Source organism: Rhinolophus hipposideros (assembly GCF_964194185.1).
Source record: "Rhinolophus hipposideros genome assembly, chromosome: 20".
NCBI lineage: Eukaryota > Metazoa > Chordata > Mammalia > Chiroptera > Rhinolophidae > Rhinolophus > Rhinolophus hipposideros.
In genome coordinates, this window is record NC_138066.1 from 12355394 (window position 1) to 12381387 (window position 25994).

Genomic DNA, 25994 nt, shown 5'->3' on the forward strand with positions numbered 1-25994 from the left:
CGAGGGGCCGGACTGGCCAGTGCTGCTAAACGTGGGGGAAATGGGGGGGGAGCTTTCTGCATGGCATATTTTTCAGATTGTTTGGATGCTAAAGGGAGAGATTCATCTGAAGAGAGGCGAGGGTCAGGTGGAGGGGGGTGAAGGGGCGCTTAATTGGAGGGGAGCAGGCGATGTACTAGCTATCTTCCCTCTTCCCGGTTGGGTTTGCTCCGGGGCAGAGCGAGGGTAAACACAGACGGTAGAGGGCCACGTGGGAAGTTTGAAACAAAACATCCACGGGAACCCAGGCCCTGAGTTCTTTGTGACAAAACCACTGAGACGTCCCGGCAGAGCGGGAGGGATCCCTCTGAGCCTGAGAGGCCGCCTTCGCCCCGCCCAATCAGACCAGCCTGAATCCTTTGTAGTCGGAAGAGGGGCCGGGCGGCCTGGGGCTGAGCGTCCCGGAGGCGGAGCAGGGGGCCCGGCTGGCCGGCAGGGGCGGATTCCCGCTGTGGCGCGGGCGGGACCCGCGGATACAAAGGCGCAGCTTCGCCGGCCGCCCAGCCCCGCGGGGGTCCTAAGGCATGAACGGGGAGGGCCGGGCCAATCCGAGAGCAGAATTCACAGCCGCTAGCGCAGAAGGCCAATAAGATCCCCGGGGCGACAGCGGCGCGGGGAACTAACCAATCAGATGTGAAAACTCGGCCGGGGGCGGATCCGCGCGGAGTTTCAAATCAGCTGGGATGGGCCCGGAGCATCTGCGCTGGGCTTCTGTTGTACGTGGGGGCTGTCGGGTGAGTGCGGGCCCGGGCCTTGCGGGGCTTCTGTTCCGAAGGGACCTGGGCCCCTGGGGAAGCGTGGAGGTCTAGTTAGGACGGGCACGCTGGTGGGGTGTCTGGGTATTGCAAAGTGGAAATCGGGGGGGTCTGGTCCGCCGGTCGGGGTCTGGGCAGGAGCGCGTTGACTTACGGCGAGTTTGTCAAAGAGCCACAGGTCGTCGTGCCCGGGGCCCAATGCTGAGGCTTGACGAGGGCCGCTCTGACCCTGCCTCCCTCCCTGCTTCAGGCGACAGCGGAGAGGAGACTGAGGTGAAAAGACAGCTGTTTTAGACACTTGCAGCCAGGAAATGCTGACTGGCCTTGTTCAGCCTCTGCCCTCTTTGGGGCCTAGCTGACCTCCCTTTCAGGAAACAGTCTCCTCTCCACAGCCACAGTTGCCGAGGGCCTTCACCCCACGGCATGAGCCTCCATCCCATCTCGTCCCTCATACCCAGGGTCTCTGTGGGGCCTGGGAATGGGATGCCCGATGCTTTGCTGACCTGCCTTCTGACCTCCCCAGGGACTGGTGAGCAGAACAGACTCTTGGCCAGGCAGATGGCCTCTCGGTGGCCAGGTGTGCGGGTCTCCATGCGCAGGAGAGCTCTCCAGGACCAGGAGCAGCTGGAGGAGAGCGAGGGGCTGCAGCCTGCTGTTGGCCATCTGGAGACCTCCAGCGGGACCCTGGGCTCCCTCTGCAGAGAGTTCCAACGGAGGCTGCCCCTGAGAGCAGTCAGCCTCAACCTGGGGGCAGGCCCCTCCTGGAAACGCCTGAAAACCCCAGAGCCAGGGCAACAAGGCCTCCAGGCTGCAGCTCACTCAGCTAAAAATGCCTTTGGTGCCATGTCCCAGGTAATGCTGACCATGTCCAGGTATGGCGGGCTTCCTGGGTGCCAGACAACTGCTGCCCCAAGGAGCCCCCAAGAATATTGACTCCATGAAGACAGTGACTTCGATTTGTTCATTGCTGTGTTCCCAGCACCCCAAATAGTTCCTGGCACATAGGAGGTGCTCAACAAATAGTTAAGTGAGTGAATGAAAACAGTGTCATGGAAGAAACATCCTCACAACATAAGATGGTAGAGCTGTATTGTGATGGGAAATCGCAAGCAAGCGGCTAACGATGGGGGGAAACCAGAAACAAGTTTAGTTGGGGAAGGCTTTCCAGAGGAGGTGAATCCATGGAATTCCCACAGGAAAGGGGAAGCATGAGGAGTGTATAAGGCAGGTGAAGTAGTGTGAGTCCAGACCTGGAGCTGAGGGGGAGCAGGATGCTGACGAGAGATGGAAAGAGCTTAGTTTGGGTGTGACATGAGCACAGAGAGCAAGGGGAGGCAGTGAAAGGAGGGTCCAGTGTGCTGAAGATGTTTAGATGGTCCCAAGAGCCAGTGGGAAGAATTTACAACAGTGGGAATCAGGTCTGATTGGCATATTAGAACTTGTTCTTTAGCTACTTGAAGGAAAAGGGATTAGTAACATTCTCCCATGAGGGGGGCCTGGGGGTCTGGCCTTGCAGGGGAGTGAACAACTTCAAGAGTTACTTGTTTGGTAGATTTGAGAGGGTTTGGGGACAGATGAGATGTGTGGGCAGGAAGATGTCACATATGTTGGGTATGAGATGCCCGCAGGCCTTCCAGATGGATGTGTCTTCTAACCTGGAGTTGGAGATGTGCAGAGGTTCCCCTAGAAATGCCAGTGGCCAGGAGAGTGAATAGATCTCCGAGGAGAGAACTGGGGGTGGGAGGAGGTTCTCCTTGCTGTCTGATTGGGACTCTGAAGATGTGAGATGGGGAAAGCTGTTTCTGAACGCTTTACAGAGAGGTCTCTGAACCAAATGTTAATCCTTTTCTGGAAGAGCCCTATGACTATTTCATTCAAGGATCAGACATGAAACCAGGTAGCCTGCCCAAGGTCACATAACTCACCAAATGTAACTCGAGCTGGCTCTAAGCTCTGGACTCTGGTTTGCCAAGGCAAAGACAGTCTAGCTGAGGAAGAGCCTTCACGTTCATCCCCCAGCTGGTGTGAAAGACACAAGAGTTAGGTCTTGATCCTATGGATAACGAGGAGCAATAGAAAGGTATTGATCAGAACTGCCCTTGAGAAGGATCTCTGTGCACCAGTGGAGGATGGATTAGAGTGAGACCAGAGGCGGGGAAATAGGTTATCTCACTGTGTCTTGGGAGGTAGGCTTTGCCCTTGAGTCCCTGGGTCAATCTGTGATCTGAAAGGGTTTGGACTTAGGCAAATAGAGGTTCCATAAGCCAGTGGTTCTGCTGCTGACCACTGCACTTATATCTGGGAGCTCTGAGCTGGGTCCCTACAGTGGACCCATGTCATAGGGTATCACCTACACCCTTGAGACTAATAGCTGCCTGTGTGTGTAGGACAGCTGATAAGTGGAGAGGTCAGAGATATGGCTTGGAGATTGGGGTGGCTCACCCTTGGCTTGTCTGTGCTCACTGTTCCATGTACTTATCTCAGCGAATCCAGGAGTCCTGCCAAAGTGGCACCAAGTGGCTGGTGGAGACCCAGGTGAAAGCCAGAAGGAGGAAGAGAGAGGCACAGAAGGGCAGTAGCGTGCCAGTTCGCAGTCTGAACCAGAGGAGCACCCGCCTGTCTGGAACTGCCCCTGCCCGCTCAACCCTGGGCCCCTGGGAGAGGGAGCGTCATCATCACTCCACTCTGATGGGCTCACGGGCCCACCCACTTCGGCGGTCCAGAAGGGAGGCCGCCTTCCGGAGCCCCTACTCCTCTACAGAGCCCCTCTGCTCCCCCAGGCAAGTGGAAGAGAGCCTTACCTCCAAAATACTAATGGGCCCCAGGGCCTTCTGAGCCCCTCCTGCGGCTCCCTAGAGCCAGGGGCACCCTAAGCTTAATCACGTCTGTATGCTGACCCAGCTCTGTTCCCCACTAGTTGGGAATCTGGGAAAGTCCTTTGGAGCCTTAGTTTCCCTATCTGTAAAAGGAAGAGGTGAGCCCAAAAGCCAGATTTGAAGCCATCTGGAGGCTGAGACTCAAGCGGGAAGAGCAGAGCTTTGTTTTGCAAGATCACCTGCTCTTCACTTTGGTCTCATGAGCCTTGATCCATCTGTTCTCTGCCAGCTGCTCCAAGTTACTCTGATGTCACTTCCTGGAGTGAGGGTCTGGGGTGATGACCAGTCCCTACCGGCCCCAGGCTGCAGTGCTGGGTTGGGAGGGGCTCCAGCCACAGGTTTCCAACTAGTCACTGGTGCTTGCGGCTTTTCCTTCCCTTCAGTGAGTCTGACAGTGACCTGGAGCCCGTGGGGGCAGGAATCCAGCATCTCCAGAAGCTGTCCCAAGAGCTGGATGAGGCTATTATGGCTGAGGAGAGGTGAGTTGGCATCCCATGCTTCAAAGCGAAATGGCCGCGAGGGCCCCCCTGCAGTCATGCCATCTTTGAGGCAGGACTCTGGGTCTGGGTCTGGCTCTGGCCCACTGTGTGACCATGGGCAGCCCCTCCTCTTCTCTGAGACTCGGCCTCCTCTTCTGCAACATGAGGGCATGAAAGACCTAGATTGGGATGGTGATTAAGGATGTACCCTGGATTTCCATGGCCCCCTGGGCCTTGGGCCCCCACGTTTGTCCATCACCTGGAACCTCACCAGGCTGTGTACCTGATTCCTGAAAGAACTGCCCTCCCTCTAACACTCCCCATGGCTCCTCTATGCCCTACCAGCCCATGGAACTGGGAGAAGTTGCACAGCTGCTGTGCAGTTTCTGATTTCTGCTCAGAAACCCGTCTTGTGAGCAGGGCCTGGGTCTGGAGCTGCCCTAAGTTGGGGCCATTTGTTCTTGGCTGTGATGGGCTCTTAGGTGGGCCCCTGCCAGTTCTGACTATATGCCGAGTGGGCCACCTTACCACAATGTAGCCAGGTCTGGTCTGGTCTAGTCCCGGCTGGGAGGGGCCCTCAGAGCCTGCAGCCCCCAATGGCATGTCTCTCCTGCTTTCCCATCTCTAGCAGCGACATGACTGTTTCCCTCCTTCGTGACTGAGGATAGTGCCCTTCAGGTAATGCCCTCCTCCCAAGCAGCTTTCTTGGTGTCCTCCCACTCCTCCTTCCCCTCCTGCATGACCACATACGCATATTTGGAGACATGTTAAAGAACTGAATCTTTCCTGGAAAAACCTGCAGAATGGATGGGCCCTGCAAAGTAGTAAGTGTGCAGCCTTCCTACGGGCTCGGAGCCAGAGCTGCTGACCTCACTGCCCCCATCACAAACGGAGCATACTGAGACCCCACATAGCTACAGCCACCTTCCAGCTCCTTTTGCCGGGAGGCTACAGTTTCCATACCTCCCCTGCTTGAGCACAGTGATGTGCACGAAGGGAGCTCTGTCTTACAGGAAACAAGCCATCCCTGACCCCTACATCCCCACGCCCAGGATCGGTGCCGCCCCACGAGTTCCTGGAAGAAGCCCCTAGGAGTCGTCAGTGCCCCTGGTCCGCTGCCAACAAGGACCTGGGTAGGGGCTGCTCTGGGCCTCTGCTCTCCTGCTCCAGCTCCATCTGAACCTGCCAGTGACTGCCTGCCACAGCCCGAGGGTGACTCAGGAGGACCTGGGAGGGGTAGGAGCATTGTGCGTCCCCCCTTTGTGGGCTTTGAAACACTTTCCACACTTGAGCCTTGTAGTTGCCTCATTTGCGACATGAAGCGCAGGCTGCAGAACATACCTGAAAGCACTGACCCGTGGGGTCTGCAGGAAGTCACCCACTGTGTCGCCAAGTGCCGAGGCTCTTGGGAACCAGCTCCCGTCCTTGCTCTGGGAAAAGCGATGGGAGGGATTTCCAGGCTCTGAGACCCTGGGTCCACAAGTCCCTATTTATAGTCTCAGCACAGGGCACTGTGGGTGTGCAGGGGTGGGGAGCACTGCTCAGCAGCAATTCTGCCCTTCGTAAATTATTTAAGACATCTGCTTTGTCATTTTATTAGAAAGAAACCGGTGTGTAACTTACCTAGATAACATTGCTTTTCATAATAAAGACTCCCTTTCTGTATCTGACATCTGTCACCGCCGTCTCCCATGACCCTCTGAGCCATAGGTCTGTGGTTCAGAGCCAGGTTTTGTCCCCCGCACGCACCCCCACTCTCAGTCAGTCTGCCCCCCAGCTCAGGGAGAACAGGAGCAACGGGAAAGTTGTCTCAGCTTCTTTCAGAGCAAAGCACATTGTAAAGGCAAATAAGGTTTTTATTTAAGTGACAACGTTTGAGAGTTAAAAACCAGCGCACATCAAAATCAAGACCAGTTGTAAAAATCTTTTAACTCCGTAATGCTGTTTTTGTCTTGTTAGAAATCTGATATTTTACATGTTCTTTTCTAACGGATTTTGTACAAGGCAGCCATGAGGAATATAATAAATCTTTTTCACCACAGAACCATCCACCACAGATAATACTGAGAGTAACACACTTAGGAACAGTCAGACCACGGACGAGATCAGACAGGCTGCCACCACCAAGTAAACAAATAGAAAAGGACAGCAGGATCCAGGGGTGGGGGTCCCCATGAGTGAGCTGCCCTCCTGGCCTGCCCCTCTTTGGTGTCACCTGCTTCTCCTTGTCCCAACAAGTGTGGTATCCCACTGATATTTCTCCCAACCACTCTGTTGGTTCCTCAGCAAGGAGAACAGGACCCAGACCTAAGTGCTTAGACTTAACCCGAGCTATGATTTTTAAGAAAGTTTCCCCACGCCCAGAGGGAGCAGAAGGAGGGAGGTGACTTTTCTTTTGGCTGAGCCGAAGAGACTAGATTTCAGAGCACTTGGCACCCAAACCCCCAGGATTCCACAGGAAAGTTTAAGGCGGGGTCAGCTGCGAGGCCTGTCCGCAGTCAGGGCACCCCTCCCGGGCAGGGCTGCTCCTGGGCTAGGTAGGAGAGTGTCCATGCAAAACCATGCCACCTCTGGACTCTGTCTCCAGTCCAGCTTTCATTTAAAAACTGGTGACATATTTTGTCTGTAGGACACTTCTGGATGTGGGTATGGGCTCCAGAGTAGTAAAAGGAGTTTGTTTAAAGGCCATGAGACCCAGCCTCCCCTCTTTCAGAGAGCCCACCCCCCAGTAATCTCTGAAATACTGGGGTTCAAACATGTTTGTTTTCTCTGGTCCTGCATCCAGGCAGGAGGCCCATTCATCCAAATACATGAAACGTCTCGTTTTTAAAAAAAATATTTTGTGGAGTCTAAGGGAGGAGTCGAGCACTTTAGGAAAAAAAAAAAAAGAAAAAACCCATGACGCCAGAAGAGCAGGCCCCAGCTACGGGTGCACCCTAAACCCCCAACAGGGCAAAAGTAGAGGAAGGCGGCAGGCAGGCCCTCTGTCAGGACAGCCACCAGACTGGAAAGAACAAACATGCCACGTGAGAAACAGGGAGCTTTGGTCAGGCGGGAAGATCTGTTTCCAGCTCCCAAGGAGCAAGCACACCAGAAGCTGGAAGGATTCTCTAGAAAACAGCCGGACATGGGTCACAGACCTACTCGGGGAGAGGCAGCGGCCCCCCTCCATAGAACAACACAACTTGGTTCTTTGTTTTTCTCCCATGTAACTGGACAGACAAAATTGAACAAACCACTACGAGAGAAAGTGCATATTGGTTACAGAGTTGCTGGGAAAGCATTACTGAAACCTTCATTGTCCGAGGCTGGTCACTACACAGAACCACACACACAGTCAGTCACACACCAACTAAAGCTCCTAGAGCATGTGCTCACAATATCTCACTGTACACCTCCATCATCTCAGTGTGAATCGTCAGAGCCCCTATCCGGAGCTCTGGAAAGGAAGGGGTGGTGGCACTCCCGCTGGGGCTGGCATCCCAGTTCCGTCCCCCAGAACCACAGAACCCTGCTCAGGTAGACTCCAAATTCCCCGGGGTCCTGCCCAGCTCCAAGCCTGGGGTTCTCAAAAAGAGCAGAGGGAATCGAACTTGGGGACAAGTATCCCACGATAATTATTTTATCATTGGAAAGTAATACATCAGTGGCTTCTCCAAAAAGGAGATGGTAGAGTGTCAGAATCAGACTAAGTCTGCCCAAGTTTACTCAGGGTGTATTTTGGGAAGGAAGAGATTAGGGTTGAGGCGGTTATGCCACATGAGCCGGTACCTCATGGAGAGCTGTGAAAGATGACAGGTGAGAGGATGGATGTGAACTGCCAGGAGGCAGGCCCAGAGAGGAAGCTGAGGGTGTTCACCCCTCCCCGGCAGACTTGCCAGCAGCTCAGTGCTGTTTAAATGCATATGCAGGGCTGAAAGTGGAGCACAGAGCTGGGAGACAGGTGGAGCGGATGCGGCCGGAGCTGGCAGACTGGAGAAGACACGTTTCTGGTAGAGGGAGCAAGGGTGGGGGCTGGAGGGGTCCAGGCTCCCAGCAGGGTGCCCCATATGCGGGTGGTGCCACCCGCCCCTACCAGCAGCTGTGGTCGGAGGACACTAGCCACATGGGAAGTGCAAGAGGTAGACAATGAGCAGAAGCGACACTGAGCTGACACAGGTGCCTGCTGTGCATACATTTGTCTGGGCTCGGGGACAGCCTGGCCCCTGACACAGAGCCCTAGCTGAAAGAGCTGCATCGGCCTCAGGGGCAGCCCACAGGGGCTCAGAGGCAAGCCCTGGCAGCCCCCCATGGCGGGTGTGAGCCTGAGCCAGAGAGCAGGGGGAAAGTGCAGGAGACCAATGCTCAGGCCAGGGGCCCAGCAGCACAAAGGCCTGTGCAGGCTTTGAGGGGCCCCAGGAAAGCCACACCCTGCCAACCTCAGCGCATGACCCAGGAGGAAGTCATGGGCACCGAACCAAGCTAAGTAGTCGGGGGAAGGGAAGAGAATACAACAGTTTGAGCCAAAACTACATGAACCCCCAGAGCTCTGGGATCTCAGCTCTACGCCTTTCAGGAGCCAAAAGGTAGAAATCAGCCCGGGCAGAGCTGGGGAGGAGCAGTCAGATCAGTGCCCTCCGGGAAAATGTCTCTGTCCCTGGGACACTGGGTTTGGGCATCAGTGCAAAGCAAATCTCTCCAGGAAGCAGGGACCCCTACGCCTCACCCTGCACCCCCAGGGGCTTCCTTTGAAGTGGTGGGGCACCAGCTGCTTCCCCCTGGTCCACAAGAGCTCCCCTCTCAGACTATAGGGACGGTAGAGATCACTGAGCATTCGGAGGGAGTCTTAGGCCTGAAAAGCCACAGGGCGCAGAAATACGGGACAGCTGAGGAGTCAAAAACTCGCACCAATCTCCAGCCGGTGCAATTGAGATCCCTCAATTACATGCGGAAGGCAGGGCCCAGAGAGGGCAAACAACTGGCTCAAAGGGCTCACAGCCAGCCCAGTTAAGCCAGAGCCCAAGGCCAACGCCTCACCTGGGAGGGCACTAGGCAGGACTCTGGGAAGGGAAACAACTGTCCTCAACTGCCACGGGAGAATGGTGACAATACAGGGGACAAGAAGGGGGATGTGGACAGCTGCAGGAGGACAGGCCGTCAGCACCAGACCCTGCCCCCCAGGGCTATGGAGAGACGCCTGAACATGGGAGGAGCCCAGGGGACATCCTCTCACTCCCCAAAAGTGGCCCCTTTGCCGTAAGAGAGCCAGGCTCAAGATGGTCACCCAGAATGCCACAGGGAGGGCAGGCACAAAGGCCACGTGCCCCTCCACCAGACAGCCAAGGAGCTGTACCTGCCAGCGATGGTCTACCTCTGGTCTGGGGGCTTCTCCCTTTAGGGCCTGCCTAGCAAGGCTGCGGAAGCCTCGGGAACTCGGAAAGATGGTCGACTTTGTCAACTCCTCCAGCTCCGGCATGCCTGCCCCTAGGATTAAACAGACATCAACCCTGACGTGGGCTTGAAGTCGCAGGCACGGGGGAGGCGACAGCAGCGGCACCGAGACCCCAGATCGCACCCCCTTGCAGCCTAGGGAGTCCCCAAGGCCGGGCAGAGTCCCTCCCCCTTGCGGTCGGACACTGCTGGACGGACACAGGAGGAAAAAAGCAGGAAAAGGCCTGTGACGGGGAGAAGGCAGCGCTCCGGTCCCCGCAGGCAGCCCGGGAGGGCCCCCCTGCCGCGCGCACAGGCCAGCCCTCAGGGCACCGACTCGAACTTGGGGGGCCCACGCGCCCAGCTGAGCGCGGGCAGCGACCGCTCGTGGTCCTTGTCAGACTCGGGCTGGCTCTGCGCCCTCTCGGGTTTGGGGTTGGCGGGTGGGTCCGGCTGCTGCACGGACATGGTCCTGCGCAGGTGGTTGCGCTTCCGCAGGAAGTCGGGCTGTGCGTGCAGGCCGAAGCTGCCCTTGCGCAGCATCATGCGCGAATTGTTCTTCTTGGGGCGCGAGCGGTGGCTGGCTTCCAGGGCGGCCAGGTGTGCGGCGTAGCCCTCGCTCAGGAACTGCAGAGGGCGCAGGAGTTAGGCCCGCAGGGCAGGCCCCGGGTGCTGCCCCACCCCCACCCCCACCCCCACCCCCACCCTCATCCTACCCCCACCAACACCCGACCAGGAGGCCTCCGGCTTCGCCATAGAACTCCGGAAAACGGGAAGCTCTGGCGCTTCCACGGAGAAGCTCATTACCGCTCCAGGCTCCCATCCTGCTTTGGACAAGGGAGCGTTTCTATCTGCGCGTGTGGGTCCCTGGAGAGAGTACTGTAGATTCCTGATGGGGGCGAAACTCCCATCTTCCTCACTTACACTAAAATCCCCAAATGTGTCTCTCCCATCATCCACCTCCCAGCATCGTCATTTTCTGACCCCCACAGCTACTGTTCTTGCCAATCCCCCCACTGTGTCCTCAGTTTGCTACTCCAAGTGCGTTCCCTGGACCCTTGTTAGGCGGAATCTCAGGCCCCACCAGAGGCCCACAGAATCAGAATCTGCATTTAAACCAGATTCCCACGTGGTCCGTGTGTGCGTGTAGAGTTTGAGATCAGCGTTGCTCTACTGTCCCCACGCTGAGGTCCCTCTGTCTTCGGACCCTCCACCTGCCAGTCAGCGTCAGACACCTCACACTCAACATGCCCCCCAAGGAGATCACCTTCCCTTCAATTTGCTCCTAACACCTGCTTCTCATTCCCCAATAATGGCACCCAGTTACCGAGCTAGAAATGGGCACCATCCTTGGCTTTCCCCTTCCTTCATGCCGCAAATCTGATCTGCTCATTATCAAATCCAATCCATCGTGTCTAGAAATGTCTCTGAGACCCCCTGCCTTCTCTCCTCCCTACCACCCCCCTGCCTCGGCCTCCCTCCCTCTCCTCCATCTGCCTTCCAGCTGCAGCCCGAGGGAGCTCTCTGAATCACACACTCACTCTGAAGAGTTCAAGTCCCAACTCGGCACAGCACACGGACCACAGAGAAGGACTGCCACTCCAGCCCCCCTCCCGTTCCCTCCCTCCCACGTCACACTCAGCCAAGCTGAGTCACTTGTTCCCAGAATGTACATATTCTCTGTCATCTCCTGACCTTTTACTTTTGCTTCTGCCTCTGTCACAAACGTTCCTCCAGCCTCAGGCTTTTCCTGGACAATTCCTTCAAACTCCTGAAAACCAGCCTTGCCCTGAGTACAGCTTAGCTGCTCCTGGCTGGGGCCCTACAAGTCTCTGTCTCCCCGTCTTTCATTGTGGCTCTTGCCACTCTGCACTGTTACTGTCTGCAAACTTTCCCATCTCCCCACTAGACTGACATCCAGTTCCACCAGGGACCCTCCCCTGCTCCCAACACAGGGCCTGGTCAGAGGCACGTGCCCAGTAATATTTGTTCAATGAATGAATGAATAAATGAGCAAATGAAGGAATGAACCACGTACGCCCCCCTACCATTTTGCCCCTCCATCCCCCCCAGCCCCCAGCCCTGGCCCGGCCTCCACTCACCTGACACTGGGTCTGGTACTTCTTGGTGGCCCGTCCTACAATGAAGATCTGGGAGGGTGGCAGGCCCAGCACACTGTAGACAGAGATGTCCTTTGTGGAGCCATAGGCGGCGCTGATTTTGATGAAACACTGAAACACAGGGCAGCTCATGGAGGGAGAGGAGGCCCTATCAAACCGCTCCCCAAAGGATTCCTAGACCTCCCCGGGAGCCCTTGCCGGGGGCACCCTTGCTCTGCACACCGATGGACTCCAAGCCATGGGTCCACCTCGCAGTAGCGTCCCCTTCCAGCCCCCACCCTGCACCCAGGCCTGATACAGGGCTTTTGCTGGTAAAGTCACAAGCTCATGATTCACTGACCCCACTCGGTCAGCACTATGCGTAGGTTACGTAACAACTGGCAAAGCTCCTTTGTTTGTGGACAAGGAAATTGAGGGCCAGAACTGCAGCCAGTTCTGTCTGGCCTCTGACCCTGTGCCATCCACACCGCACCAGACTATGGCACACCATTTGGCCACTCGCTGGTGCTGGCGGGTCTGATGTTCTCTCCAGAAGCCTCATCCCAATTAAAAGAAGTGCCCGTCTCCTCCTCACTGCAGGGTCACGTGCAGATGGCCACCCACCCCACCGGGATTAAACCATCCCCACTTTTGAGGTGCTCACCACCCCATGGCTCCTCACGTTGAGCCTCTCATTAACGTCACCTTCTTTTCTCCCACCCCACCCTCCCTCCAAGTTCACTTGAGACTTTTGGTTGCAGGCCACAGCTTTCCTTCCTCCTAAGGCCCACCATCACCGGAATGACGTCCTGTCCGTGTGGATGACCAGCCAACCACCTGAGTCTCTCTCTCCATGTCTTGGCTTCTTTAAGGTCAGTGGCGGTCACCTCCAGGACTGAACCCAGAACTGCCCTCTGTGAGCTCGGAATGTCTGCGTTCCCATGCGGACCCGCTCCTTCCCTCCAGGTTTCTGACAGCCTTTCCAGCCTCACGCACACCTTCATTCTCCGAACACCCCTCCTGCCTCAGGCCCTCCTCGCCCTGCCTGGGTTCCCTGTAGCCACCCTGTGTTCTCTGGGCTCCACCTTGGATTCTCTGGCCCTTCATCTTCCTCCCACACCCGCCTGGCCACACCTCAGCCTGGAATTTCTTCACAGCCACCTTCTCCATTTCTATGAGAATATGCTAGCTGCTGAGAGCTGCTGTAGAAACACAAAACCACGCAGCTCTGACCCCACATATTCTTTCTGTTCTACCACCCACCCCCCAAAAAACGTCTCCCAATTTTTACTTCCCTCCCTAAGCTTCTACGCAGTCCTGCAGGTGACTATGTCTTGGGTGTCAAACCAAAGAGAGGGTTTCCTCAGCCCACTGGCCCTCTCCTCATTCATTGGCTGATTCCCAACGTGCCTGTAGCTCAAAGGAAGGAGCAGCCACTTTGTCCCACCCTGGCCCACCTCCCGAGATACACCAGCTCACTCCTACAACTTCAATCCAGCGAGTCCACTCCCATCTGCACTACCCATCGAAGCCAAGACCCACCTACTCTGCTCCTCACCCCACTGCTTCTGCCCCCTTGAGTCTCTGAGGTGTCCCTTCCTCACTGAGGTCATCAGCGTCCAGTTTTCACCATAAGGACATTTCTCACCAAACCACACTCCTTCACAAGAAGGATGCTTTCTCCTTCTTGAAACCCTCTCTTCCCTGACACCAGGAGGCTTCTCTCTGCTGACTCCCTCCCCACCTGGCTCTCTCTGGTTCCTCTGCTGGCTTTTCCTGCTCTCAGAGGGAGCAGCACAGCTTTTTCTCACCCCCTCCCATGGCTTCACTGACCTGCTTCAGCTGGGGCTGACATGCCTTGTGTCCCGTGGCTATACTAGTCTCACTGCGTCCACCAATGAGCTCATCTTCTTCCAGCCTGGTCCTCTTCTGTGTGCCCTCTCATTTCATTCATTCACTCAGTGATTCTACTCACATTTATGGAGTGCCTGCAGTGTGCCATCATCGCCTCAGGTGCCAGAGATATATTGGTGACAAAATAGATGCAAGCTCTGGCTCCATGGAGACCATGGTTAGAAGCACCTCCGTCCCTCCTGGCCACTCAAGAAGGACATCTGAGAGCTCCTCACCCCTTCCATCCAACCATCGCTGAGTCCTGACAATTCTACCTCCTGATTCACCCATGCCTTTTTCTCCATCCATGGCCACCACCTGGATTCCGGTCTTCCTGTCTCTTGTTTGGGCAACAGTCTCCTAATTGACTTCCCTGCCTCTTATATCTCTTACCAATCTGTTCTCCACACAGCTACCAGAAGGATCTTTATACAACCCAAGTCAGATACTGCCACTCCCTGCTTTAAGCTCTTCCATGGCTTCCCACTGATCTCCGCAGAGTTCATGGTCGTTGCCTGGTTTCCAAGGTTTTCAAGGCCTACCAAGCCCAGGTGCCTGATGACCTCCAGGGCCTCAGCTCCCACTTGACCTTGGTCTAACCCTGCACACACTCCTAGGCAGGATGCCTGCAGCTCTGAAATTGTCTCAGGCTCTTTCATACCTCAGTGCCTTTGCATATGCTCTTTGTTGGGCCACCTGACAAACTCATAGTCATGCTCCAAAACTCAGCTCAAAAGCTTCTAACACCTCCTAGAAGCCTTCTCTGGCTTCCCCAGTCCTTTCTCCTCTGTTTGCCAATAGGCCTTTTCCAATTATCTACCAGTAAATTGTCAGTTTACATGTCTTTTTTCCCTGTAGATCAGGGATTGGCAGACTTTTTATATGAAAGACCAGATAGTAAATATTTTAGGCTTTGCACTGTGTGGCCACTACTCGACTGTTCCACTGTAGCCCAAAAGCAGCCATAGACAACACAAAGCAAATGAGCTTGGTTGTGTTCCAACGAAATTTTATTTATGGACACTGAAATTTGAGTTTCATAGAGCTTCCACATGTCAGGAAATATTCTTCTTTTGATTTTTCAGTCAACCATTTAAAAGTATATAAACGATTCGCAGCTCACAGGTCATATAAAAAGCAGGCCATGGGCCAGACTGAACCCCTGGGCCATAGTTTGTCAACCCCTGCTCTAGGTCAGGCGTCCTCAAAATTTTGTAAGCATCAGAATCCCCTGGGGGGTTTGTTAAAACACAGATTGCTGGGCCCCGCCGCAGAGTTTCTGATTCAGTAAATCCGGGGGGAGGGGAGGCACAGAGAATCTGCATTTCTAACAAGCTCCCAGGGGTGGAGTACTGAGGGTCCTGGGAACACACTGAGAGAACCAAACTGCAGCTCTAGGTCAAAGCTCTGGAGAGCATGTCCCATATTCTGTTTGTCTCTGTGTGGCCCCCAGAACTAGCACAGGGTCAGGAACTCAATAGGCACTTAGGTGTCTGTTGAATGAATAACCAAATGCAGAAACCAGAGTGTAGGCCTTACAGCCAGGAGATAAAGGATGAAAGTCCGACTCTGAGATCTTAGCAAGTCAGTGAGCCTCGCCTCTCTCATCTGTCGCTGAGGATAATAGTACCATCTTGCAGGGCTATGAAAGGACCCGGTCACATCCACGTGACTGTACGTGGCAGACGGGGCATCGCTTGTGCAGTGGAAGAGGGTGGGGTACGTGGATGGGGCCTCACTGGGTTGAGGGAGGAGGGGAGGAGTGTAGAGCAGGGTCCTGGAGGCCTCATCCCCTCCCTGGCCGAAGGCGCCCCTCAGGGCCGGACACTCACCTCCTGCACCAGGTTGCGGAGGAAGATGGTCTTTTGCCGCAGCGGGTCGTGTACCAGCCCGTCCGAGAAGAAGATCAAGCCCTGTGGGAAGTTGTGCTGGGACAGCCACGACACCACCCGCTGCTTCTGCATGTCAGGCCGACCCGTGATGTACAGGATCATGTAGCCCAGGTCCTGCCAGTGTCTGGCGAGACAGCGTGACAGGGTCCAGCCCGGTCCCAGCCCGGTCCCAGCCCCGTGCCAGCCACCCGTGCCCAGTAGCCTTCCCCACCTGCTGCCCTCCTGAGAAGCCAGAGCGGCTGCTCGCCCGGGGACCCCCAAATCCACATTCCCGGTTAAGCCCTGTGCGTCCTGGACATCTGGTGGGATCACAGGTACCGCATGTGACAGCCAACTGACCCCCCCACTCCTGCTCCCTCTGCGCCTCGAATCAGTGAGTCCACCTTTCATTCCACCAGGCAGGATTTCTACTACACTCTCTCATTTTAATCCACTTCTCAGCTTTAGCTCAGGCCCCGTCTCTTACCTGGGCCACTACAAGAACCTCCTGGGAGGACGCTTTGCCTCCAGTCCTCTCACTCCAATCTAACTTGTGCATGCAACCTTGGGCAGGTTATTTAACCCTCAGGGTTTCAGTTTCCCCATCTGTAAAATGGGGATGATAATAATAGCAACTACCGCACAGGTCATCCCTAAGGATGAAATGAATTCATCCCAAATGTGCCTACAGCATGCTGCGATCCCTACAGTTGTTTCCCTGGTGATGTCTGCAAATCGCAAATCTAACCCCATCATGCCTTTGCCGAAAGCCATTCCTGGCTCCCCGGTTCTCCGAGGTCACAAGCCTTCTCTGCACTCGTGGCCCTCCATGCTGTGGCCTTGAGCCTACCCTCCCCCCAGTCACATGGAGCTGCTTGGCTGCCCCAGACCAGCCCTGTGCTCTACTGCTGCAGACTCCACCCCTAGACAGCTTTCATGGCTCCATCTCCTGTTTCCAGCCTCCCATCTTTCCAGGCCCTCCTCCTCCAGGCTGCCTTCCCTGATTCCCAGGCAGAATCAGCCTCTTTTCTCTGCCCTCACAGCTGATTTCATGATGGTATCCTGGTTGTAAGAGGTCAGATACGCCCACACCTATTTGGGAGCTTTTGTGGCACCAGCCACCAACTGGCTACTATAGATTGGAGCTTTCCAAACCTAGAAACCAAATCGGAGAGATTTGGGGAGGTTTTGTAACAATGCGCAGGCCCAGGATTCCGGTTAGTTCTAAGGTGGGGTTCAGCGATCTGTGATAGCAAAAAGCAGCTTCTGATGAGTACCTGGAGAGGACCACGGGAAGGAGGTGAGAGCACCAGGTGGATCCCCAGAGAGGCAGGACGACAGCCTCCCCTTCCCCGCTGTGGGATGCTGACTCGGGAGGCCGTTTGGAGAAGATGTTGTAATGGGAATAAACGACCCAGCCCTATAAGGGGGAAGCTGACCCCTGAGATAAGACGGAGCCTGTCCAGGACCTGTTCCCACAGGGCCAGTGGGCAGGATGAGGTCAGCAGTTTCCTAGGAGCCCCCGAGCCAGGCTAGTCTTCTCTCCTGAAAGCCATCACTACTACTGGGGTGAGGCAGGATAGTCCCCGCCTCCACCCCAAGAACTCCCAGGGCCCCGGGTCTGTTCCACTCTTGGGGTTCTGACCACTTGGAGTCCCAGATCAGTTTCTCAGGCCCATGAACTTGTCTTCCCCACGGAACTGTGAGATGCCTCCTACTAGGACCTCTCCCTGCACCAGCGCCCAGCGCAGACCTGGCTTAGGAAAGAGTGGAGGGAGGCAAGGAGGGCGGAAGGGACTGAAGTGGTAGCTCTTTTGCTTTTCTGGTGGCAAAACCCTTTAGCGCTCCTCTTAGCAATAAGATAGCCCCGAGAGGCTGTGTTTCTAACCACACCTCCTGTTCTGTCCTCATCTGCTTCCAAAATCCAACGACGCTGAACTTGTCACACCTGTTTCCCACACATGCTCTGCTCTTTCCTGTCCTTGTCACCTTGATTCCGACTTCTTGGCCTATCAAAATCAACTGTGTATTTTTTTTGGCCTTTCTTCATTTGCTAATATTTGCACCATGGCATGGATTGAAAACATATATACATCCATCCTTCAGGAGCTATCTTAAATGCCACCTCTCCCAGAAAGACTGCTCTGCTTTCTCCAATCAGCTGGAATAGCTCTCATCTCTCAGTTAGCACTGTGTATTAGCTAGTCTCTAGAGAGGGCCCCCCAGGGAGCCATGTGTCCCAGTGTTCACACCTTTACGTGGTTCCTTCCCCTTGAATCCGGGCTGATCCTGTAACTAGCTTATAAACAATAGAAAACAGTGCACAGGACACTGACTCCCAAGGCTGGGTCATAGGAAGGCTTGCAGCTTCCACCTGGGTCTCTAGAAACCAGGGGAAGCTGGCCACCCTGTGAAAAACCTGAATAGTCTGAGACTTCCCAGGCTAGCCACATGGAGCGGCCACACGGAGAGACAGAAGGAGAGACCCAGCATTCACGAGCCATCCCTCTTGAAAATCAACCAGTGGAGCCTTTGGATGACCCCAGCCCAGACCACCATCTGACTGCAATTGCTAGAGAGACCCCGTAGGAGGACCTTCCAGCAGCACCTCTCAATCCATAGACACATGAGACAGAATCATAAATTATTATTTTAAGCTGCTAAGCTTGGAGCCATTTGTTACACAGCAAGAGACCATCAGAACACAACGATTTTATCCTGACTAGGGTCAGAATGTGAGAGACCAGGCCTGATTCACTGCAGAGAATACTCAGACAGTGTTAGAATAAATGGAGGAAGGGGGGCAGGGAAGGAGGAACTGGGGTCTAGAAAGTAGCAGGGAGTTTCTCAAGGATGCTCAGTAAATTAATATTGGAGGTGAAGCCAGGACTTCCCAGTCCTGGCCCAGAGACCAGTGAAATTCCTAGAGGAAACTAAAAAGAAAAAACATACCCACCTCCCCCAGGCCCAGGTCTGCTGGCTCCTGCCCTGGTGGTGGCAGCGTGGGGGAAACAGGTCCAGTGCAGGGAAGTAGCACTCACCGAACAACATCCACTGCCCCTGGCCGGACCTTGGGGTCACTTCCCATGATAGACACGCTGGCCGCGAAGGACCCATCAATGCTGAACACCACACACTCCATGCCGCGGGGCAGCACCGTGAGGTAGCTCATCGCACAGGTCTGATCACCCCTGAAAGGTACTACCTGTGGTCAGCTGTTTGCTCAGGGCCAGGTGTTAGCCTGAGGCCAGGGGTCAGTCTGGGGGCACAGTCAAAGACAATCTGGGTGATGACCTCGTCCATTTTGCTCTGTCCCCACAGACAGGGATGAGGACCAAAGGACAGCACCCCAAGGACCCTGTCTTCCAGAGAGGTCTAGCTGGAAGGGTCATGAAAATGGGCGAAACGACCACGAGAATGTCCCCTGGGTCTCACCTGACGACCATCTTCACAGGGTACACACCGACGCCCAGGCGTCGGGGCCGCGGCACACTGTAGGTGATTCGGCCACTGCTGTTGGTGATCTCTGTGTCCAGGTGCACCCAGTGGCCCGAGGACGGCTCTGCCATCACCAGGATGTCCACCTGCAGGCAGCAAAGGGGCCAGGAGACTCACTGAAGCCTGGGGGGCTGCACACTTGGCTTGGGGGCTGGGCCACGGAACTCTCTAAGAACACAGCAGGCTCCAGGGCGTAGCGTCCTGGCTCCCATCGTCCTGTCTCCACTGCAGCCGCACGAGCCTCTCAGACACCTCAGGTTCATCCCTTGCTCCTCGCTTGCCCTCTCTGACCTGCCCCGGCAGGGCAAGTGTCTCCCAGATCAGCCCTCCCGGAGCCCTCGCCCCACATGCCATGTGGCACCACGAGGCAGCGGGTGCACATGCAGCCAGCCAAGGAGGGGACAGCCCAGCCTCCATACCTTCTCCCCTGTCAGAGCCACCATGTCCAGGGGCCCGTACATGAATCGCCCCACCAGGACCTGGGGGCCATCTTCTGCAGCAATCACATCGTTGGCCCGGTGATTAGCAGTGACGTTCTGGAAGGACAGAAACCCGCTCAGCCTTTGCAAGCAGGGCTGGCCCTTGCATTTCTATGACACTGTCCCTAGGATTAGCTGGAAGGATAAGGACCTGCCGAATCATGCCTTCTGATGAACTCCCATTAGAGTTTCGGAGACATGGTCCCCTGGGACCCATGAGAAAAACAGACCCTTCGCCCTGACGCTGTCTCCAAGGAGCACTAGGGTTCCTGTAGATGTATGTTGTGTTCTCGGCTGTTGGTTCTCCCCCACGGCCCTGAGGAACCGCCAGTCCACACCATCTGTCATCCTTCTAGTTTCCTAGGCTGGAAACTGCCAGTCACCTTTGCTTCTTCCTTCCACATCACGGCTCACATCCAATAGCCATTTACCATGGCTACCTTAGCAGGAGGTTTCAAGCGTGCAAGAGTAGAGAGAACGGGGTAAGGAAGCCTTGTGTGCCCAGCACCAGTTCCTCCGCATATCAGCTCATAGCCACTCTGATGTCCCTCTTCCCTCGCGGAGTCCCCACCCCTATCCTACCGCAGATGATTTTGGAGCCATCACGGCCATCGCATCATTTTATCTGTGAGTATCCCATCCTTCTTCACGTCTCATTTCAATTCATTCCACAGCGCCAAGAACTCCATTGGCCCAACCACCCACCACGCCCAGCCCAGCTTTAACGCCCGAGTCCCCCTTCCATTACAGGATTGCCCCCGTGGTATCTCTCCCCACATCCGTGTTGCCTCTCACCTGGACTCCGCTAATAGCTTCTTAATGAAGAGCCTTATTCATAAAACAGACCCTGTGGCAGATCCATCATCTTTGTAAAACACAGATCTGTGAACACCCAGTGCCCTCCAAATGAAGTCCAAATCCTGCACTCAGCATCAAAGCCTTGCCTGGCAACCTTTTCAGTCTCGTCTCCTGCTGCTCCCCTTCAAAGTCCCTCTGGTCTTTGCAGGCCACTCTCTGCAGTGGCCTCCAGGTCTACAAAGAGTTGGGCCCCCCACTCTACAGCCATCGCTGGCCCTAGGCCCTCACATTCCAGCCCATCCACTCTGACCTGACTCCACTTTGTCCCCTCCAAAAAGCCCTGCTTAGATTCCCCTGTGGCCTCTACCTCCTCTCAATTCCCATTGTAGTTCAATTCAACAAACGTTTGTAATCATCTCATCTGCATTAATCTCTAAACTGGGCTCTGGGCACACAGAGAGGAACCAGTCATGAAGCCTGCCCTGGAGATACTCCATCCAGTGTCAGACATAAGCTCCCCGATAGCAATACTGGAGAGGGAAGAGTGGATTCATGGAAACAAACACAGGGAAAGATGCTCAACATCATTAGTCATCAGGGAAATGCAAATTAAAACCACAATGAGGTATTCCTTCATGCTCACTAGCATGACAGAATCAAAAAGACAGATAGTGACAAGTGTTGGCTAGGAAGCGGAAAAATTGGAACCCTCATACACTGCTGGGGGCAACGCAAAATGATGCTTGCTGCGTTAGAAAAATTTGGCAGTTCCTCAAATAATGAAACAAGGGTTAATGTTTGATCCAGTAATTCTACTCCTGGGTTTATGGGGGTTTATGGCCAGAAGAAATGAAAACATATGTCCACACAAAAACTTATAAACAAATATTTATAGCAGCATTATTTGCAGTAGACAAAATGTAGAAACACCCCAAAAGTCCAACAACTAATGAATGTATAAACAAAATGTGGTATAACCAAACAGTGGAATATTATTCAGCCATGAAAAGGAATGAAGTGCTGACACATGAAACAATATGGATAAAACTTGAAAACATTATACTAGGTGAAAGAAACCAAACACAAAAGATAATACACTGTATGGGTCCATTTACATGAGATGTCCAGAATTGGCAAATTTAGAGATAAAAAGTAGATTATTAATTGCTCACAGTTGTGGGGAATTGGGATGGGGATGATAGCTAAATGGTAAGGGGTTTCTTTTTGAGGTCATGGAAATAGTCTAAAATTGACTGTGATTTTTGTTGCACACATCTCTGAATACACTAAAATCCATTAAATTGTATAGGTTAAGCAGGTGAATAGTACGATGTTTGAGTTATATCTCAATAATACGCTTACAAAACAAACTCAATTCATGGAGCATGAATCACCTTCTACCGTTGAGGATTGTTTGTGGGGTCCACGTCTGATCTTCTCACCAGACTGCAAGCGTCCGCCATTGCACAGTCTGTATTTGTAAACCCCTATTCTCTGCTCGCTAGCCGAGGGCCTGGGACACAGTAGGCACCGATGATTGTTTGCTGAGTAAACGAATGAATGTATACATACCAAACTCCTATTCAAACTTCAATGCCCTATAAAGGTGACTCTTCATGAAAGCCTGGCATGGCCTGCCCTGCAATCCTTCTCTCCATCGTCTTCCTAATCTGTGCCTCCCTCTGTCACGGCAAACACCACACCAGGTGAATCAGACTGCAAGCCCTGTGATCACGGACAGGACTCTTTCTGACTCATACCTGCATCGACAGAGGCCTGGCATTTTGCTTCATAATTGGCATCTCCTCACCATCCCCAGTGCCCTGAATCCATGTGTTGGGGGCTCCTGTGGAGCCAGGCCGCCAGGAACCAGTACTCCCATCCCACATACACCTCACCCCCCAGCCCACCCCCACTGCAGAGCCATGGGCCTCATCTAAGCATGAAGCCCAGAATGTGTGGGTGCCCAGCTCTGAGGGGCAAATCAAAGGCCTTAACTGCCATGCGGGTGCCAACAGCCCCCAGGACAACCCCACCTCCCTGAGGCCACGTCCCAACCAGCATGGGGCTCCAACAAGCACATACCCGCAGCTTGACCTGGGTCCTCTTACGAAGCCACTTTTCCCGGGAATTCGCGGGGCTCAGGGCTGCAGGATCCAAGCCAGCGCTCTCCTTAACATTCACGCTCTCATAGCGCATCACCTGATACACAGCCAAGCAGGGCTCCGGTCAGGTGGCCTCAGCCCCTGTCCCTCCTTCCCAGGGTGTCAGGGCCCACCAGCTTGTGGCCAGCAGGCCCTCCTCCAGGCCTCCTCACTTCCCAGCTTGGAACACGCAGGAAGTCGGAGGCCTCGGGACCCATCTCCCTGCCTGCCTGTCCTGACAGGAGGGTGGAGGGATGGGTGGGGGTGGGGGTGGAGGGGTCAGATCACTGTCTAGCAAATGCTGTGGTCTAGGAGCAGCCTCTGCCCTCCATGCCCAAACCTAGCAGCTACCTGTGTCTGTACCCATTCTCTGCCTTCCCTCTGTCACGGTGGGTGGCCCTCACCTCAGGCCAGCTGGAGCCCTGATCCCAGCACCTCCCACCCACTCAAGAACATGCTCCCGCAGCTCTCCCTCTCCACGCTGCGTCACTGATTAGTCCCTGAATGATTCCTAGGATCATTCTCCTTTGCATCGAAACACACTGTAATCGTGCCCATCGTAAAAAAAAAAACAAAAAAGACTCTCCCTAGGGCCCCGGTGCCCCTCCAATGACCACGCACTTCTCTGCTGTCCCTTACATGGACATTCCACAAAAGACTTACCCTATGGCCCGTCTCCCCTGGCCCACGTCCCTCCTCCCCTCCACCCACTCCAGTCCGACTTCTGTCCCCATCGGTCCACGGAAGCCATTCTTGCCAAGGCACTGTCATTTCCATCCTGCCCAACTCAGAGGTCCACTCCTCTCTTGGTTCTCCTCCAACCTCAGAGGATGGCCTCTCCTCTCCCATCTCCTTTGGTTGTTCCTCCTCTCTCCCCCATGGAGCTGCAGGACTCACCCCGGAACTTCTCCATCTAATGGAAACTCCTTCGTATCTGTGGTGTTGTGATTTAGCATAAGAAGTATATATTTGGTCTTCATCCCCCATTTATGGCACAGAGCTCCTAAAGCCCTTCTCATTTCCTAAGTGAGGAGAGTGACAAAGGTACCTCTTGCTATGTTGGTGAGGTGACTTTGGGGGGCTGGTTGCCAGGGGAACCAACCATGTGAATCCAGGGTTTTCACTTTCAGCCCCAACCCCTGACCTCCAGGGACGGAAGAGGGGCTAGAGGTTGGCTCAATCACCAATGGCCAATGATGTAATCAATCATGTCTATGTAATGAAACCTCCATAAAAAATGGGGTTCACAGAGCTTCCAGCTTGGAGAGCACATGGAGATCTGGGAAGAGTAACATCCCTGGAGAACTTCTGCACACGCACCTTTCCCCACATCCTGTCCCATTCATCTCTTCCATCTGGCTCTTCCTGAGTTGTATCTTTTTATAACAAATTACTAAACTAGTATGTAAAATGTTTCTCTGATTTCTGTGAGCCTCTTTAGCAAAGTAATTGAACACAAGGAGGAGGCATTGGAACCTCTGACCTGCAGCCAGTTGGTCAGAAGTCCGGGTGACAACTTGGACTTGTGATTGGCATCTGAAGGGGGGGTGGGGTTAGACTTGTGAGACTGAATCCTTACCCTCGGGTATCTGAGCTATTTCCATATCTGAGCTATTTCCAGGTAGATAGTGTCGGAATTCAGTTGAATTGTATGATACCAGCTGGTGTCAGAGAAAGGCTTGGTATGGGGAACAAACCACACATTGGAACTGGTGTCAAAATCAGAGCACTATACTCTTCACTGGTTTTAAATGCCACCCAAACTCTGATGACCCCACATTTTTATCTCTATGCCTCACATCTTCCCTAAGTTCCAGACTCTCTACTCACCTTCCTTCCCAACATCTAACAGGCATGTCACCTTCCCAGGTCCAGAGCCAAGATTCTGTTTCCCCACCTCACCCCATCCCTGCTCTTCCCTAACCCTAGGGAATAGCAACACTGTAGATATTCAAGTGGAAAACGGGACCCACTGGCCTCCCCTCTTTGCCTTACAGCCCAGAGGCCAGCAAGTCCTGTCAGCACAACTCAAATGCAGTTGCTCCTCAGAACCTTGACTCCCAGCATCCTAGCCCAAGCCCTCATCTTGAAAGCTGGGCTCCTAAAGGGCCTCATGCTTTCTCTTCCCTCCAGCCAACCCCCCACCCACCCCTGCAAACAGTAGCAGGGCTTCTACTAAAAATGCAATTCAGTTGCTATCTCTCCCTTGCTCAAAACCTTGCAATGGCTTCTCACTGGACCCAGCATAAAATCAACTCCTGGCCTTGGGCATGGAGGCTGCCCGTGATCCGACCTGCCTCCACCTCCCCACATCCTTCCTGCCAGCCTCTCCCTCAGTTACTGACCTCTCTGCTCCACCTTCGCTGTTACAGAGAAGAACACTGAGACCCACAGGAGAGCAGGCATTTACTACTGCGGTCTCCAAGTCAAAACACGGGTACATTCTCCACTGTGGTCTCCAAGTCAAAACACGGGTACATTCTCCTATGTAGTATCTTAATTTTCTAGAAAGTACCGTACCATTAGCCAGAAGCCAGTGCTCTTTATGAAACCCATTGTCTGACTATGTCACTCCCCACTTGGCTGAGTGTTCCAATGCCTTCCCAATGCCCAGTGCGGCCTGCCAGGTAAGCCTCTTCTCCAGACATAGAAGGGCAGGACCCTTCAGAGGGGCCCCATGGGCAGGGCCCGGGCAGGGGCAGATACCTGTCTCAGGATGAAGGCCACCACGTCCGTGGACTCCCAGTAGCTGGCATGGAAGAGGTGGGGCAGCGCCACAGTGGGGAAGGCTGTGAGGACTTCCGGGCAGTACAGGGCATAGTCGATGCGCTTGGTGCCCCACCACTTGACCGTGACTGCAGGGCCGAGAGGAAGGTGAGGACAGAGTGTCCTGCCCAGGGCTGAGGCCCAAGGGGCAGTGTGGGACCCTGTTACACCGACCCAGTGGTAGACATGCCACCAGGGCACAAGTTTGGGGTCAGAGCACCCAGCTTACAAGGTACTCTAGGAAATGGGCTGCTCCCCCTCCCACCTTCTAATAACCCACCAGTCCTTTCACCTGTCCACCACTCCTCTAAGACATGTGCTGCATATTGGTCCCCAAGAATGGGGACCCATGGAGATGTCCACAGTATTATTACCCCAGGGCTGCTGGGCAGCAGGGGCTCCCAGTGGGAAAACTGAATGTTGGGATTAAGGCCCTGGCTGAGGTCAGAGCTCAGTCTATGCCTGGAGAGGTCATGGCTCAGTTCAAGGTCAGAAGTCAGGGTCCTGTACAGGGTCAGAGGTCAAAAAGTTCTCTCTGAGGTCACAGTTCCATCTAGATTTCCTTTACCCCTCCTCCGCACCTGAGGCTTGCCCCCAGCAGCCCTGGCAGTGGACTGGCAGCCACCCAGAAGAAGGTCCCTCTCCCCTGAACCCAAGCAGGCCCCAGAAGACCCTCACTCACTGCGGGAGGCACCCATGGGTGCCAGGCTGTCTGAGGACTCTGAGCTTTCGCTGTGGGAGCTGCCCTGGCTCATCTTCCGTGCTGGGCCCTGGGACCTCGGGGCCTGAGAAGGTGAGACGGGGGCATCCAGAAGCGGTGGGCGACCCGGGGAGCTAGCCTCCATGAAGAGGGAACTGTAGGTGTGCAGGGCATCAGCTAGAAGGAAA

General features: G+C 54.6%; 2 protein-coding genes across 3 annotated transcripts in view; one reads left to right on the forward strand and one right to left on the reverse strand.

The window, feature by feature from the left end:
- The first annotated feature begins 1334 nt into the window (after positions 1-1334).
- On the forward strand, positions 1335-5813 carry PIMREG (PICALM interacting mitotic regulator). Its single transcript, XM_081028728.1, has 4 exons — positions 1335-1646; positions 3279-3578; positions 4058-4149; positions 4778-5813. The coding sequence occupies exons 1-4, from the start codon at positions 1353-1355 to the stop codon at positions 4809-4811; spliced, it is 720 nt and encodes a 239-aa protein (XP_080884854.1). The 5' UTR covers positions 1335-1352; the 3' UTR covers positions 4812-5813.
- Positions 5814-5984: 171 nt separating this feature from the next.
- Positions 5985-25994, reverse strand: part of PITPNM3 (PITPNM family member 3) — an 87901-nt gene continuing 67891 nt past the window's right edge. For both annotated transcript variants that reach the window (XM_081029453.1, XM_081029452.1), the window contains 9 exons: positions 25789-25983; positions 25047-25195; positions 22282-22398; positions 19339-19455; positions 18857-19005; positions 18463-18612; positions 15383-15566; positions 11661-11789; positions 5985-10185 (listed from right to left, as the gene is read on the reverse strand). In XM_081029453.1, the coding sequence (XP_080885579.1) occupies positions 9883-10185; positions 11661-11789; positions 15383-15566; positions 18463-18612; positions 18857-19005; positions 19339-19455; positions 22282-22398; positions 25047-25195; positions 25789-25983 (1493 nt within the window). In that variant the 3' untranslated portion in view covers positions 5985-9882. The remainder of the gene's footprint in view (positions 10186-11660; positions 11790-15382; positions 15567-18462; positions 18613-18856; positions 19006-19338; positions 19456-22281; positions 22399-25046; positions 25196-25788; positions 25984-25994) is intronic.